The sequence below is a fragment of the Temnothorax nylanderi genome, unplaced genomic scaffold (genome assembly GCF_030848795.1).
Source record: "Temnothorax nylanderi isolate EJ_2023f unplaced genomic scaffold, tnyl_v1.0 TNYL_tig0020_pilon, whole genome shotgun sequence".
Classification (NCBI taxonomy): Eukaryota; Metazoa; Arthropoda; class Insecta; order Hymenoptera; family Formicidae; genus Temnothorax; species Temnothorax nylanderi.
In genome coordinates, this window is record NW_027249082.1 from 865,074 (window position 1) to 883,113 (window position 18,040).

The window sequence follows — 18,040 nt, forward strand, 5'->3', positions numbered from 1 at the left end:
GTCTAACAACACAAAAAATCAATTTATAAAAGCTATTTTGTATCCTTCAAAAATGGTCGCGAATGTAGCTAAATTATGAATGAAATTATAAACATGCATGAAAATTAAAGATGCAATCAATAGAAATAATCTGTATTATCGGTGCATTTCAAATTAAGCACTCGATAACTTCAATCATTTGCACTCTTCAGTCATTCAATTTTTATTTTATCCGATAAAGATTTACACAGACCACTATTACATTAGAAATCCTCTAATCTATTAAAGCTTTTTAGTTACGATATTCTTCCATCGATGGAAAATCTATACAAGATTTGAAGACATTTATAACTACAGAATGAAATGACCAAAAGCGTTCAGAAAAGGACTACGGATGACATTTTTAAAAATATCGACGAGATTTAAAGTCAATGTGAAAAGTATTCGTTATTCACTTTTTCCAAAAATAGTAACTAAACAAATAATGAGCCTCTCTTAAAATTATTTCTAATGCTTGCAGCCTTTTTTATATCAACTTCAAAATTTATGCTGTACATAGTGTAAATTATAAGAAATTTAAATAATTATTTTTTTAAGCTTGTGTCTTAAGCCTTTTCTTCACAGTAGAATTTTATCGTAATTACGACGATTCACTCGTTTCGGTCCATATGTCATCAGAAATATAATTCGACTCAAAGTACGACTCAAAGTACATCTGGATTACACGTGTGTTTCGGTAAAGCTCCGAGGGATCTCCTTGGTTTACCTTACTCCTTCAGTTTGCTAACCGCAGGCACAGCGATCGCTTCTTCCACGGCGGTACGCCTGGATTGCAGATAATGAAACATATTTTCGTAGATCACAAACGTGACAACTGTCGCCGGGGTCACTCTGGTGAGGTTTACGCTTAAACCCTTGTAAAAGCCACGCCAACCCTCATACCTGCAACGAACCACCAGCAATACGCCTTTGATTTACTTTGCTTTACAACAGACTAAAGACGCGAAGAATTCTGATGCGCTATTAAATTTAACCCGCGTACGATTCTTGACGCTACAATAGAATTCATTATAAAAAATCGGCTGAGAATTAACGGTTCTCTTTCATCAAGAGTTTTACGAAGGTTCAATTAGCGAAAGTAATAATTATGTTTTTAATAGTGTCAGCCATATTACATAGATTCTATTAGATTCAAACAAACCAATTAATCGCGCACAAATTCGAAGCAACAATCTAATTTTACGTTCAAAAATCGTACTGCTGGTGGCTTAACAAGCTACTAAACTAACCGAGACAGATCGTAACGTACTCGATAAATTTAATCGTTCAATCACAATACCTTTCTACATGCTACAATATTATATATAAGCAGAACCACCACAATAAGCGATCTTAATCACATCAAAATACATCTAAGAAAATATATTTCTTTAAATCGTAACTAAATAACGATGAGACGTCCTTCCTATTCTCTGCGCTGTCAATAAAGTATCATTAGTAGATAACAGTAAAAAGAGAAACAGAATGAAGATATCGAATCTGGGTAGACTTGAATAACGTAAATTTAATAATCTGAAATAATAAATGATTAATTTAATGACAAACACTTTTCGATATGTGTGCGTGTGTTTATTAGTATCGTCACAATGTTGCTTTAAGTATGCTCCTTCGTCCCCTTGACTCTCTTTTCTCCGAAGAAACACAGATTCTAGCTAAATTTATGGCTAAACAAGTTGAATATAAATAAATTCGTCCTACTATTTACAGATTGCAGTGAGGAAACTTATTGCTATCGATCATACGTTCCGAGTGCCAGACTCTATGATCCTTGCAAAAATGATCTATAAAGGACTCTATATACTCCACTTAGGATGAGGTAAAGTATTGGCTACAGAAACAGAGTCGCTTTGTAAAATGAAAAAAGGGGGAAGGGGAGAGAAGGTAGAATGCAGCGAATTTTTACTGTATTTGCTAAAGAGGATTAAAGGAAAAAAAGAAATCGCTAATTTAAGCGACGTCTAGTCCGCACTGAAACTCGTCGACTCGAGTGAAGACGATCATCAATTTACACATGTGGCTCATACACATTATGCGTCAAAGATTGTTCGAACGTTACACAGATAATAAGTATATCGTGTGTGTTATTCGTATAGTTGCGTAAATATTTGGTTATTAATTTAACTATCCAAGATTACACCGTCTGCCGACCGTGAACCATTTCTTGCAGCTCTTCCATTTGAATAGAGCCTTAATAGAGCACCATCTTATACCATAATATAAGATTTTACTCCTCGCTTTCTTTCGCATAACCGTGCGCGCAACCAAGCACACCTATCTAGGTTTGTTCAACTAAATCCAGTTTAGTTGACACTCAGATATCTACACAACTCGGCAAACAAAAGACGATCATATTCATACGTTTATCCGTTGTTTGACGTACCTTATATAATGAGAAGATATTTCATTTAAAATACATTTTCGTTATAACAAAAACTATCTTTACAATGCGTCCACTACAAGTTTCGCCATAAATTAAATGTGTCGATGAATAAAGTAACTTAGTCCATTTTACATTATCGCAGTCTCTCAGTGTGTACTTGGATAAGAAAGGACGAGTGGTTGAATAAATAAAACACATCCATTCTACGTACAATACGTGCCACGAGCTATTGCCACTTCAAGATCTATTTCTCCGTTTTGCAATCGTCGCGTTGCAATTTACGCGAGAAGTTAAAACGACAACAGTAAAAGCAATTATTTAAGCTACTTTCCCATGTCGAGCGAATTCTTTCATCACTGTACGATTCTACAAACCTAATATAAATTAATAGAAATACAAATAATAGAAAATATTGTGCACTCGCTTTGTGCGAATGCCAGAAAGAAAACTAATACATGAGCAACATGTCGCCTACAACGAAATAGAATAAAAATTGTTGCTAATAATCATTTCGGCTAGCCTCCGAGTCTTCCAAAAACATTTCAGATAAAAGTGGTTTCATAAAGAAAGTTTTCCTGAAAAACAATAATTCTGTACTGTAACCTATCTGAATGATACATAACAAATGATACTCGTCTATTTAAAGAAAAAAAAATTGAGGTACTGTTGCCTCACATCATTGAAAGATCATACACGCACTCTGCGTATTGTGAGTACCTTGAATCATAAGTTTTGATAAATCGGGGGATATTACCCGCTAGATGAGTAAGATTAAAAAAAAAATTGCCTAAAAGGTTACATTTGCAATAAAGTATGTAAATTAACTACCGTTAGTAAAATGCTCGTAAATAAGAATAATTAGACATATGTTTGGTGTAACATGTAAAAGGTATGGTGATAAGCCCTTATAGAAACCCTTAATTCCTTCTGACCTCCATGTGCATTGAATGCAATGCCAGGTACCCCGATAATCGTGATGATGATCCTGAAGTCGTGCCCTCACCACTTGGTAAGGATACGTCGACGCTGCAGCGATCAGCTTTGACATCGCCGCGAAGACGATGTATTCGGATGTACTCTGTGAAAAGAATCACATATTAGAAATATTTCTTATTATTATTGAATATTATTTATAAGCATCTCTATCACAGTTGGAAACTAAAATACCATTTTTTTGTAAATAGATAACACTACTTGTGCTTTTCGTGCAGATTAACGAAAAAAAATAATTAAAAATTACTACGCGTAGTTAGATCCGCTTTGCTTCCCAAGTCACAAAAATCTTAATAAAAATATAATCGGTTTACCAATTTCGTGTCGATGGGTACATTCAGGTAATCATAATATTCATTCTTCATCTCTTCGTACGCCATGAATTGTATCGCACCGTGTGAAACACCAAATAATCCAGGAACTAAACCCTGCAAGAGTACAGAATACTTTCTTTAATCATGTAAATTGCAAATTAGTTCTCATTTTATTTCAAGTACAATCATAATTCGAAAGTTTAATTAAGAAAAATTGCTTGCCTTATATAAGCCTCTAATACCCTCCGTCTTGTAGATCTTCTTTAAAGCATCAACCATGCCACGATACTTCTTGGACTCCGCCAGCTTCACATCGTCAGCATATTGTAAGCACAGCCGCGTCTTTACTACCCAGATTGGGTTAGTCATGAGCAAAGTAAGCACTCCGGCATCGGCGGCAGCGAACATGTGCATGGACGGTCCGAGGGGTTTCTTCGAATTGCCACCTTGGATCGAAGTCTTTATCGTGTTATAGCTGCAAAATTAATTCGCTGTTAGCACGAGATATCCAGAAAAGCACTTACAAAGTAAGTTTTTCGAAAGAATGCAGTACATAAATAACACTAATCGATAATCTAGACTTGATATCTTTATCGCAGATCGATATTAGCCCAATTACTTGGATTTCAAGACAAATCTAGAGCGCTAGCAATCAACGATCGCTACCGTATACTTACAAGAAGAAATAGAATCCCCACGAACTGCCCGATCCTAGAATGTTCGGCGTTACACCCCTATAGAGTCCACGCAGACCCTCGGTCTTAACGATCTGTGCGATAGCATTCCTAAGACTATTGTATCGCGGTGCCGTGCTCGCTTGACCATCGTTTACTGCAACCAAAAGATAAAAGAATTCAAGTACATCCCATTGCATGCAGCTAGCAGTATTTTACATCTTTGTAAAAATATTCCGCGATATTGTCGGCGAGATACTTCATGTTTTATTGAAACAAACACCTAGGCGGTAATTATTGTTTACAATTATGGTGTTTTTCCCTTGTCTATTGCTTGCCTCTGCTCTCTCTCTCTCTGTTTTCAGATCATCGCCAATAATGCATCGTCTCGTGATAGAGCGATCCCTAATTTTTATGCTCGAATTCGTTCACATTTACATAAGCGATTAACATGCATATGCACATGTAGCCACGCTTTATCGCCAGTGATAAACGTTGCAACATTAGTTTTCATATCGCATCTCGTTGCGAAAAGGTAGCGTTATCGTCTTACGATACCGTCTCATTTACTGAGAAGTTTCCTTCTCAGATATATCCATAATAAAAGCCACGTGGCGACAAAATGAATATTTAAAATTTAATTCTATGCATTTTATGTTCTAAACAATAAAAAACGTAATAAAAAAAACGTTAATGTGATACAAAATTTAATCCTGTAACATATGTAAATTAGAATGTAAAATAGAATGTAAAGACATAAACATATTATTCTCTCGGAAGATCAAAAGACAAATGAGATTAGATATAAATTTTATGTTGAATCATTTACATATTTATGTCGAGAGCGCCCTATGAGAAGCTAATGGATATTAATGGCCGAATTAATATCGTTTAAAACTGTCATGAGATTGTAAGGCAAGTCAGAGAGAAGAGCGAAGAAAGAAGTATCATCTACCGCGCAGTACAATTTACTTTCGCTTTCATGGATGACGGTGATTCACATGGCTATGAAAGGCCGTCCCCATTGCGATTTTGTGTATCTCTGACTGACGAAACCCGCCTATGAAATTTCCTCTGAATATCTGCATTAATTTACATTCAATTTTTTCCTCAGCGAAAATTTTTCCACAAGTATTAGCTTGTCAATCTTCAATGTTAAATATTTTAATAACTGTAATGATATTCAAACCGAATTCGTGCAGCGAAACTAAAGAAATCAGAGCCGGAGCCGAAGAAATAATAACATCTCGTTATCAAAGTATGCGAAGCGCGAGAAACATTCATTCGCTTTCACATTCATACGTATAACTTCTGTTTTAAAATGTAGATATAAAAAAAAACCTCGATTCGAATGACAGTATCTTACGATAATTCTGTGAAAACCGATGGAAATTATTTATTTTATATTAATTATTTTATTTTATTTTATTTTTCTGTTTAGTATCTAGATACTCATTGTTCTATTTAGTGTTTAGACACTCATTTTCTATTTAGTACCTCATTTTTCTAGTTATCTCAAACCGGATATCCCTGTAGTATCCGGTTGCACGGATAGTATTCGATTTTACGAGATTTTTCGTTAATTCTGCAGGCTGTAGAATTTGTATGGATTATTTTAATATAACCTAGATTTATAAATCATTTATGCATTTTGAAACTTGTGTATTTACGTTCGCAAAAGGAATATCGATCTGCATATCCATGAAATTTTATTTCGCAACTGTATCTACTTATGAATTCGTAGACGAGAAATTTCGAAGCGACTTTCGACGATTCGGCTGACTGCGCGACGAAACGATTCAATAACGAACGTCACGTGCTACTGACGCAACTTGCGGAATTCTCGTGGCTCGGTGCTTGGTGGACGGCCAATGAATATTCCGTTTAAAATACGACATACACACACACGTACACACCTGTGTAGAGTATCCGTTTTTCACAATAAATCTTATTCCTTTGTACTTAAGAAAGCATTTAACGCTCAACGCGCACATCTCTGTCTTCGTTCGATTATGACGGATTCATTGAATAAATTCTGTAAACATGAGAAACTTTCCTACTTAATTTCCTTTGCTTAGTTTCACCGATTCAAGATAACTGATATGATATCGGCAAGATCTTTAAGGCTTAAAAGCAGGTGAATACAAATCTGGAGTGCCATTGATAAACATTGATTTGATATCAACTTGTGCACAGAAATCGACTGTACTGATTTTTCGCACAAGCAAGATGAATAAATAATAGCTGATTGTACTTGCAAATCAAGTGCCCGGAAAGATTAGTTATTCAAAACAGCAATTCATTTGGTTTGACGTACTTATAGTAACGGCAGATGAAAACAGTGACTACATTACGATGGAGAGAGTAACTTTCCGTAACATTAAGTCCCAAGAGCTATTTTCATCTTAACATTTCTCTCGCCTTCGTGAACTCGTGGATGAGCTTACTTATTATCTAAGAGCTAAGCTCCAATAAGAATCGTAAGATAAGATGTTACACATGTTGGACAAACTCCAAAATTTTATTCTTCAAAATATAAGAATGAGTTTTTTTTTCTCAAAAGAAAGATTTACGTAAACATACATTTAAAAAAATTATTTTTTAATTTTATATAAAATATAGTACGTACAATTCATTTAACTTAACAATAATTTTTGTGAATATTAGATATTATATTTATTATTCTGTTATATCTGTAAAAAATAAATTAATTAAATTATCTGTTTACAGTTTATCTGTTAAATAGATACACAATGTATCTATTTATATAGCGTAATATAATGCATTACCGTTAAATTAAATCAACTATTACATCTAACATTTAGAACTTATAAAAATAATTTATAATAATATACAAAAAATACCTCATTTTATGGTAAAAAAAAAATAAGATCACGTACAATTTATTTCAAAAATCGATCCAAAATACTCCGTAATTTTATGAAATTTTGACAGATTTGCTTATTCGTTGCAAAAGTAACAATTATTGTGGTATAATTGCGATGTTTTCATAATGTTATCAAAAGTAAAATAAGATTGATAATGACAGCAGATTATTGATACCGGCATAACGTAAAAATAATAGATAATAAAATAAATCATATCTTTCGTATCAATAAATAATCAATATTTTTAGAAATTGTATCATTAATAAATAATTATAAATTTTATATTTATTATAAAAAGAGTAATAATCAGAATAAATTTAATTACACTGAAACATAATCATTTATTTCTGGTCCACGATAAATGTCTACCAATATTAAATTTATTTATTAATTATAAATATATTTTTAATAAAATAATTTAATAGACATATTTTCATTGATTTTTGCATACATTTTCAAATAAACATTCGAGGTTTCTACACTTTTGCTATATGATACCAATATCTCATATTACCTAATATGCCTAATATGCCTTTTTTAAGACAACGTTAAAATACGTTATGGTGACGCTCGTCACAATGATAAACGCGAACACGTGACGGATTATGCAATCACCACATCGGCTCTCATCATTACGTGCGATTAGAGTGAAATACATTTTACGAGGCTAAACTGATATACTACTGATATAGTCACCGTATTAGCTTGACTTCTTTATATCGAGAGCACGTGATGAACGCAAACAAGACCTCCGCAAATTGCTTAGCGTTTTCGAAACGATCCTTGATAATTAAAACGCGATACTTTGTATTAGTACACTGAGAAAAAAAAATTAGTTGTACGGACTATATTTGTATAGTTGTTGATTCAACAATTATTAAGTTGCACTAAAAAAGGAATAGTTCATTCATGTCAACCATCAAAATTTTTAAATCAAGAATTAGTTAATTCAACTAATGTTTAGTTGAACGTATCGAACTAAATATTTTGGTTAGATTTTGTGTTTTTCAATAAAATTTTTTTCTCACTGTAGAGACGGATATCCGTTAGAAAGAAAAGAAAAAGAAGAGCACTCTCACTAGTCCTTCGGAAATTCTCAGAGATTTCTTTAAATCTTAGGGGATCCACTTCGACAAACGGAAATCTTTCTTTCGTTATCTAATTTCCTTCACGCTGTATTTTTTGTGATAAATTCCGATTTCGATCGTTGCCTTGATCCTAAATTAGAAAGAAAAGAGGAAGAACGCTTTCACTTCGGAAGATCTTCGACAAACAGAAACTTTTTTTTCATTGTCTAATTTCCCTCACTCTGTATTTTTTGTGATAAATTCCAGTTTCGACTGTTGTCTTCGATCCTAAATCTGCTCCTAAATCTATAATCTAATTTATAATTTTAAGTCCATTTTACACGATAATCGGATTACAGCATAAAATTCTATTTGCAATTATATATACATTTAATTTTGATTAATACATATTTTACAATATACATATATGTACATATTTTCGATTCTTCAAACTGTTTCGTATAATTATAAATTACAGAATTCTATTTTTTTAATTGATATAAATTATAGATCGTCTAAATTAGATTTTATATACGCCGTACAAAAGACGGACTTTTGAAGAATCAGGATACGCATGTATATAAAGTATGTAAGACATCACACATGTATATTAATACACGTGCAAAATTATTAATAGAGTTCTATTTGAATTATCCTGAACTCTAACGCGAATTATAGATCATCTAAAGTAGGCTGGTACACGAGCAAGTTTCCTAGACAACTTCAATATGAGCTTCTTTAGAATAAAAATTTCATAGTCTAAAGTCTAAACGAATTAGAGAGTTAAAAATATGTAAGAATTAAAGCAATCTCGTTATTTCCTCTAACTTCGATTTCCGGATGAAATATGTCTGATACTGCACAGTTCAAAGCTCCCGATAGCTCAGGCCTTTTGTTTATTCATATCGATCGAATTTTTTTGTATATCGCATAAACAGCTCATGTCAATCGCGTCTGCCCGTACGAGAGCGATAAGATATGTTGTTTTCATTAAGATAATCCGCTTCAAACAAAAACGTGTTTCATCACCAGGACATTTGTCAAAAAACATTCAACTTTTACTCGCTTACTTTGGCCAAAATGCGCTTTGCTTATTAACGTATAAATTTTGTAATATTTTTAGTCTATTTATCTTGCTTTATATTTCGTAATTCGTGATTATGTGAACGGGTTTTATAAATAGCCTCGTTGCTCTCCTTTGTCTCGTTTCCGAAACTTTTATTCAAAACAGCTGAGTATATAATTACGTCATTAATAATGAAATTCTGGCTGGAGATACAGTATGGAGAATGTTTATCAATTTATAGCAGCACACAAGAAAATAAAAATATAACTGCAAACGAATTAGAATAGAATTTTAATTTATTATTAATTATTAGTTTTTGGATTGGGTTTTCCTTTGCAATTATTTGGTTCCAAGAATTTCCTAACGTAAAGAGCGGCGCTATCAATATTCTGATACCGTAGTACCTGGAATACTATCTGTGCAACGTGAGATCACACAAGGATATCCGATTTAATTCGAGATGGCCAGGAAAATCGAGCACCAAGATTAAACCGAAAAATTATGTAACGTAAAGTAATATAAAATAAAATAACGTAATGCGTTGTTTCGCATAAAATCAACGAAAGGCAGTGCTTTGAAAAATTTCCGCCATACGCGTGGACAAAAATAATCTGCAATTCTATAGAGACTCCGTCATCCATTTGTGAATATCTTATTTACTCGATTAAGAATAATTCTACTACATATTTATGACATTTAAAGAAATAATACAAATTTTAGACATTAATTAGAAATAATACAAATTAAGACATTAAAAAAAGCAATAAAATATTAAATTAATATTAAAATAATATATTAGATTTATTAAGTTCAATGTCGAAATCAGCTTAACGCTCAAAGTGTTGATGAGCCTTTATACGGAAGTTAACTCAGAGACGTACAGAGCATTAACCTGCGACGACGCATTATTTTCGAGCAAATTTTGCAGCAAATTTTTGGACAAATATGTTAGTTTCTAAATGCTATCTAATCTAAATCTTGCCGTCAATTATCATGACAAGCGCGATAGCTAGCGATGACTCAAACGAGCGCGTGTCTCGCGAATCCCGTGATCCCCTATCACCATTGTGTTCACAGACTGCGCAAAATAACATTCATCATCAGTGGAATGTCGTTCACAATATTGACTTCTGACAGCAATAAACAGCAATGACGATAATGAAGTGAATCGTCAGAAATAAAATATTATAAGTATCTTTCGTGTTCAAAAATATAGAAAAAAAATGCGTTGATCGCGATTTATAAATATTCTTTACGTACATATCTTGGAATGTATGAAAGATATTGGAGTCTTGTTCCCGGTAATCGCGAATTGATATCGAATATCGAGGAACCGCGAGCGTCCGCGATCGAGAACTTTCCACCAAATTTTAATCGTTTATTGCGCACGACAAAGTGGAATTCGTTTTCATCCCGAGACTGAACAAGTAGGTACCTGAACAGTATTAGACAATAGAAGCTATTGTCGACTAACGATAAGTGCCGCATCTTTGGTTCGTGTTGGTGGAAATGTCGGAAAGAGAGGAATGTCGAGAAAAATCTGCCTGAATCTAGACACGAGATTGTGGCCTGTTCAGTCAAGAGCTCTTTGCGCTAATTTGCGATAAATTCTACGACTGTTTAAATTCTATAATCGCCACCCTCGGCAAAAGTTCGCGCCGTCTGTTGCGAAACTTCGTAAACGTTTAATAAATGTTTTGATTTGTCTGTAACGAAGAAACTTGTGAACTTTACTCGCTTGGAATAAAGTCCAGTCGTAAGTTGATAGATAATAATGTGGTGTATTGTTTTAGTTTGTAACTTCTCCGATGTTTGTAAACAATTAAAGCTGAAATAATAAACAATCAGATATATGTATATCAAATACCTCAAGGATGAGTTTATCCGTTCCTTTCGCGTTCCGTTCTTTTTTACATTTAATCTTCTCTTAGAATATCTTATTAAAATAGAATTTATATAAATTAAATAAATGATAAAAGTTAAATAAATAATTAAAGTAGAGTATCTTAATTTAATATTTAATATAAATATTAAAATAGAAAATAATAAAAATAGAATATCTTATTTTAATTTATCGGAATAATTATTAGTTATATTTGCTAAGAATTAATTTTTTAATTGTGTAATTAATTTATCTATGAAGATTGTGAAAAAATTAAGAGGAGAAAAAGGATTGTAAAAGAATTATGGTTCGCGTGGCTGTTTCACTTTCGTGTTATCGATCTTCTGTTCGGCGTTGCATAGCCGTACGTGGAATTTATACGATGCCAGTTAGCTTATACGGCGCAAGCAAATGTAAGCATCTCTATTTTCAGTGCCTCGCTACACACAAGTATTCTTTGCGCGAAGTATCTAGATACGGTACTTTCCAACGTATCCAAATATAAATTACTTAGCTACTTTTGTGTATGATTTCAGATTTCAGAATATATACATCGACAGAATGCCAAAAAGATATAAAATGGCTAATGTAAAATGTCTGATTTAAAACTAAGGTACTCGAGAATATACCTAGTAATTATAAAAACCATATTCAAGCAGAACATAACATTAATTATTACATTATATTATTACGCGTTGCAAAAAAAACTTGGGTATTGTATTTTTCGACACGGAATCTCAAGTTTGCGAAGCATACGTACCTGTCCTGAGCAATGCTATTTTAAATACAATGTAAGTGCAATAATTTGGAAGCGTGTCAATTTTTGTACATGCTTAACGGGAAGTAATTGGCTATCACGCGCGGTGTTCCGGAAAAGCTAGTCAAAAACTAAATCGTCAAGTTTTCCTTGGGATATTCAAGCCAAATAAATAAAATCTTACGCCACGTTATGTCCATTAGATATTTTCTCGAAAAAAATATATTCTTCCAAAATATATTCTGTTTTAAAACAGATGTCTTTATAATACTATTTTTACAGCTTATTCCATTTGCATATAATTTTTTTATTGTTTTCAGTAATAATTTGGAAATATTTAATCAGATAATTTTATGCAAAAATTTATGATATAATTCATGATATGTAAATCTCTTTTTTGTAATAGAAAATATATGTCTTCTACGTAATAAATAATAATATAAAATATTAAAAATTGCGTACAAAGCAAAATAAAGCCGAATCACTTTGAATAAGATTTGGAAAATCTGTCTTAACACAAAATTAAACTGCAAAAACGTAAAGTTTTTAACTAAAAACCTAGAAGACGTAAAAAAAAAACATGTTCCATATACATTCTTTTCTTCCATTCAGAATAAATATAAAAACTAGGTAACCTTTCACTTAAAAAAAACTAGACGACTGAACGACTTTCTACATTCGGAATAACACTAATTTACAAGAACAATCTTACGACTTTTCCCTTATTATCTTTCTTCCCTCGGAAATAATACACGAGCGAATACAATCGAACGGCGATAAACTCGTAAACAGGTCGAACATTTCGTCAGTCACTTGTTCGATAACAACTATCGTTCCACCCCTTTCCTCTTCCACGACCTGTTTCAGAAACTCGAATTAAGAAAAAAAAAGAAAGAAAAAACTTCGAGAAAGAACCGGACCGAGGAAACCGCCGCTCGATAACCGCTCGGCGGTTAGCACCACGTGCCGCCGCAATGTGACAGCCGCCATTTTCTCGAGTGCCCTCGCGCGTGCACGAAGCGGCGCGACGGCGCGACGTGTGAACGCCGAACGGCGCGTGACTCACACACACACACACACACTCACCTGCGAAACGGATCTTGATCAGGTCCAGCGGGTGCAGCATCAGGGTCGAGACGACGCCGCCCGAGATGCCCGCGACGAAGTACTCGTACTTCAAGTGGCTCAGGACGTTGAGCTGGCGCGGGGCGCCTGGCGTCCCGCTGCCCTTGATCACCGCCGTCATACTGACCGGTGCCGGTGGCACGCTGTCGCCGTGCTGCCGCGGCCGCGGCCGATCCTCGCCGTTCGTTGTCACCGATCCGTGATTCGCGACGCACGATTCCGCATCCTTGCCAGCGCTAGCAACACGCGCCTCCACTCTGCGGCATATCTCTTGGTCCGCGGGAGGCACTGTCGTCGGGCTGTTGTAGCGTCACTCGTCGCCGGGATTATCTCGCTTCGCGCGGCTTTCTTCTCTCGCTCGATCCCACGCGAGATCGCAGCTGGTTACCCCGCCGATTATGCAACACTGACCAGCCAAGTTCCACCGCGCACGCCGAACACCACCGCCATACTGCTCGGTGCTCCACTCCTCGACCGGGCCAGCACCGCAGCGCCGCGGCGTTCACGGCGTTCACGCCGTTCACGGTGGGGGCGGGGGAGACGAGTCTCCCGCGCACGCGCGTCACCTGATGCGCCGCGACCGCCGCGACTCACAGCTGAGCCGGCTGAGCGCCGCGCGCGCGGGATTTTCAACACCTGAACACGTACATTACGGGACTTTGCGGGACGGATTCCGCTCGGAATTGTTTAATTATTGCCTAGATTTCTATTTCTAGGGAAACTGGAATAATTCCGAGATCGGAATCCATTTCGAAAAGTTGTACAATACATGCCCCGAACTTTCGTACCCTGATCCTATATGCCTCGATGCCTGACCGAATTTTGCGCGTGTATTTTTTCGAAACGTATATTCGGGACGACCGCTTCGGTGATAATCTAATCGACTTCCTGTTATAATTATCTCGCAACATTCTCAGATACGCCCCGCGCGAGATGAAGACGAAATAAGGACTCACCGGCCCGACGCGCAGCAGCGGAGTTCCAGCACGACGTTAATCTGCAACATAAAAAATATGCAAATTATAGCTGCGCTCGAAGAAGTGCTCAATAATTAAAGAAATAATTAACGCGCGTATTATCTAATGCGATTTTCAATTTTCTCGATATAAGATTTAATAAAACAATTACAATAAACGGATAGACGATCATGCACGAATAAACGATTAATCACGCGAACAGCATAGATATATGATTATGTAAGTGTATAATAACTAATAAGTCGCTCACCCGGAGTTGCTCCGCCGGCGCCAGAAGCCTCCCCGCCTCCTCCTCCTCTCAGCTTCCTGGATATTGCCTCTTTGCGGCGATACTCACTCGCTACACTTACACCAAGTCGTACATACATCACGTTTTCGCACAATATTCTACTCACGAGACACTCATATGGCACCACGTAACACTCGCGCAATGTAAAATGTACTACACTACACCATAGTGATCGGCTGATCGCGTCATGAGGTCGGAATACGACGATACGCGCTGCAGCACTCCTCCCGGCACTCCTAAGTTATCCGTCGAAACACGGTTGATCACGATCGCGCGACACTTTACACGACGCAACGGCAGGAAAACGGGCGAGAAGCACGGAGATGCCGCGAGACTGCGAGATCGCGACTCGCGAGCCGCGAGCCGTCCGCCACCGCGACGGGCGCGACGTTGTAACGGACGGTTTTGAACGCCCGACGCGCAGCCAACTTCATACCGACGCCGCAATCGCTGCACTTTCGTGTATCTCCCGCACTTCGAACGTCGAACGTTGCGCTATTAATGTAATATGTATTTAATATTCCAATAATCCAATATGAGCTCAGAAAACTTCCAACGGGTGTAAAGAAATACACATTCTGCTAAATGCGGCCAATGTTAATCAATATTTAATTGTTGTTGCATTGTTCTTAATATTTGCCGTTAATATATTGTTACAAAATTTTTTAACACTACATATAAAAATGAGTTATATATATGAGTATAAGTAAGAAGGACACAAGTGAATTCTTGTTTATTAGAATTTATTGTAAACAAAATGTATAATGTCAATAGAATGTGCAATAAATAATCTTAAAAAAAAAAATAAATAAAGAAACGTCAGAGTCAGAGAATCGCCACTAGTCCGTCCGATCATCGATGTCAAGCAACGTTAGGTGCGACAGCTTAATCACGCATGCATCAGCTTATCATACAGCTTAAGGACGTTCTCCGGTCCTTATACTAGAGAAAATCGATTTTCTTAGGATTTTCTTGAAACTGTGAATATACGTTAATTTAGGTGTGCTTTATGCGTGGTATAAATTTCAGTACCTCTTCCGGTATAAAAAATAAAGATACTGAGCCTCAAAGTTTCAACTTTTACTAATGAAAAGGTTTTCCAGGCCAAACGGTAAGAGATACGAGGTTGGCCAAGAGGACCAAAGTTGCTCCTCTCGTCGAGTTCTATAAGGAAAAAATGCCAAAACTAAAAAAAAGTTAAATTTAAATTTTTTTTGAAACTTTGAGGCTCAGTATCTTTATTTTTTATACCGGAAGAGGTACTGAAATTTATACCACGCATAAAGCACACCTAAATTAACGTATATTCACAGTTTCAAGAAAATCCTAAGAAAATCGATTTTCTCTAGTATAAGGACCGGAGAACGTCCTTAATCGCTGCATTCTCGTGTATCGAACCTCAAACATGCATTCCCGGACTTTGAACGTCGAACAAGTATAATAAACTATAAGGAGTATACTAAGCTATATTAAACTAGAATGCGCAAATCACTTGATAAAGATTATCTTATCTGTTGTCACGATCGAGAATATTTTCAATCAAATCGGTTTTCCTTCGGTGACGGACAGCAAATGCTCGCACGTGTTACGTTCACATAAAATTCGCTCTGTAAGTTCATAAATAGGCGGTAGGCAGCAATTCGTACTCGCGTACTTGTTAACGCGTAAACGAGTTACCATGCGGTCTCGCTTCGCGTGTACTGGACGCAAGACACTACCGTGTCTCTTGACAGACTATACCAAGTATATACCTTTGAATATCCATTTCCTCTAGGATTTAAGCTATAATATAAGTATACTGTAATGTATAAGTATACTGAACTACAATAAACTATAAGAAGTATACTAAGCTCCACTAAACTAGAGAATGCACAACCCGCTTGATCAAGATTTTCTTATCTGTCGTCACGGTCAAGAGTATCTTCAATCAAATCGGTTCTCTTTCCGTGACAGACAGCAAATGCCCGCGCGTGTTATGCTCACGAATAATCCGTTCTGCAAACCTATATATAAGAGAGAGCGAAAAGGGGTTTACGACATGGTCAAAGAAATAACAAAAAGAAACAAAATCCTAGAAAGAAAGAAAATAAAAATAGGATTTTGGAATATCAGAGGATTAAAGAAAAAGATTAATGTTTATCAATTTCAAGAATATATAAAGGAATTTGATATAATCAATATGACGGAAGTTTTTGTAGAAGAAGAGCAATGGAGCAAGCTAAAAAAACATCTTCCAAAAGAATTCAGATGGAACTGTCAATATGCCAGGAAAGAAAAGGCTAGAGGAAGAGCTATAGGAGGAATTATTACAGGCATAAAACACGAGATTGAGGAGGAGGAGGAGGAGGGGGAGGAAGATGATAGAGAGAAAACAGAAGGCATAAAAATAAAAAGAGTAAAATTAGGTAAAGAAAGTTGGCGGATCGTGACTATATATAATAGGAAAAAAGGAATAGGAACAACAGGAATCATGAAAAAAGTCAAAGAAAAAATACCTGAAGAGAAAGAAGGAAATCTCTTGATAGGAGGAGATTTTAATGCTAGAATAGGAGAAGAAGGAACGATGATTTGGGGAGATGGAAGAAAGTCAAAAGATAAGATAATAAATACAGAAGGACGGAAATTTCTCACAGAGATGGTAGAAAGAGCATGGGATGTGTTAAATGGGAACATAGAAGGAGATGAGGAGGGAGAATATACTTACATAGGAAAGAAGGGTAGTAGATCGGTAATAGATTACGTTATAACAAATACAGAAGCAAGAGAAAAGATACACAGGATGGTCGTTGAAGAAAGAACAGAATCTGATCATTTGCCAATCTATATATATATTCAACTCGAAAACGAACTTTAATCTCTGCGGAGAACAGCTTCGCAATCAGCAAAACTATGCTCTTGAAAAGGTTTTCGATTTATTAGATCAATTTTTTAAAAAGATTTTCGGAGATTGCGATAAATACGAGGGCGGGGTGAAATATAATTCCTCCATTGCAATATCGACGAAATGAAGAGGTGAATTTGAGTGAAACCACCTCCACAGTATTCCTTGACTCTTCCTCTATCACGTCATCAAGTGGCGAAATTATTCGATATCGTCAACGCGTTCTATAGCAATTAAAAAGCGGCCTGCGTTAACGACATCGAATAATTTCGCCGCTTTGTGAGGTGATAGAGGAAGAGTCAAGGAATACTGTGAAGGTGGTTTCATTCAAATTCACTTATTCATTTCGTCGATATTGCAATAGAGGCATTATATTTTAACTCACTCCTCGTATTTATCGCAATCTTCGAAAATGTTTTTAAAAAATTAACCTAATAAATCAAAAACCTTTTTAAAAGTATTGTTTACTAATTAGGGAGCTGTTCTCCGCAGAGATTGAAGCTCATTTTCGAGTTGAATATATACATAAATTGGCAAATGATCAGATTCTGTTCTTTCTTCAACGACCATCCTGTGTATCTTTTGTCTTGCTTCTGTATTTGCTATAACGTAATCTATTACCGATCCCCTCGCCCCTAGGGAAGTTACTTCTCCCTCCACACTTTCTTCTATTCCCATTCAATGTATCCTATCCTTTTTCTTCTATCC

General features: G+C 35.8%; 1 protein-coding gene across 1 annotated transcript; it reads right to left on the reverse strand.

The window, feature by feature from the left end:
- Nucleotides 1-177: 177 nt before the first annotated feature.
- LOC139769130 (solute carrier family 25 member 32) lies at nt 178-14,777 on the reverse strand. Its single transcript, XM_071699918.1, has 7 exons — nt 14,413-14,777; nt 13,147-14,182; nt 4,404-4,557; nt 3,949-4,201; nt 3,727-3,840; nt 3,352-3,497; nt 178-921 (listed from the first exon to the last, which is right to left on the reverse strand). The coding sequence occupies exons 2-7, from the start codon at nt 13,304-13,306 to the stop codon at nt 747-749; spliced, it is 1,002 nt and encodes a 333-aa protein (XP_071556019.1). The 5' UTR covers nt 13,307-14,182; nt 14,413-14,777; the 3' UTR covers nt 178-746.
- Between the last annotated feature and the right edge of the window lie 3,263 nt (nt 14,778-18,040).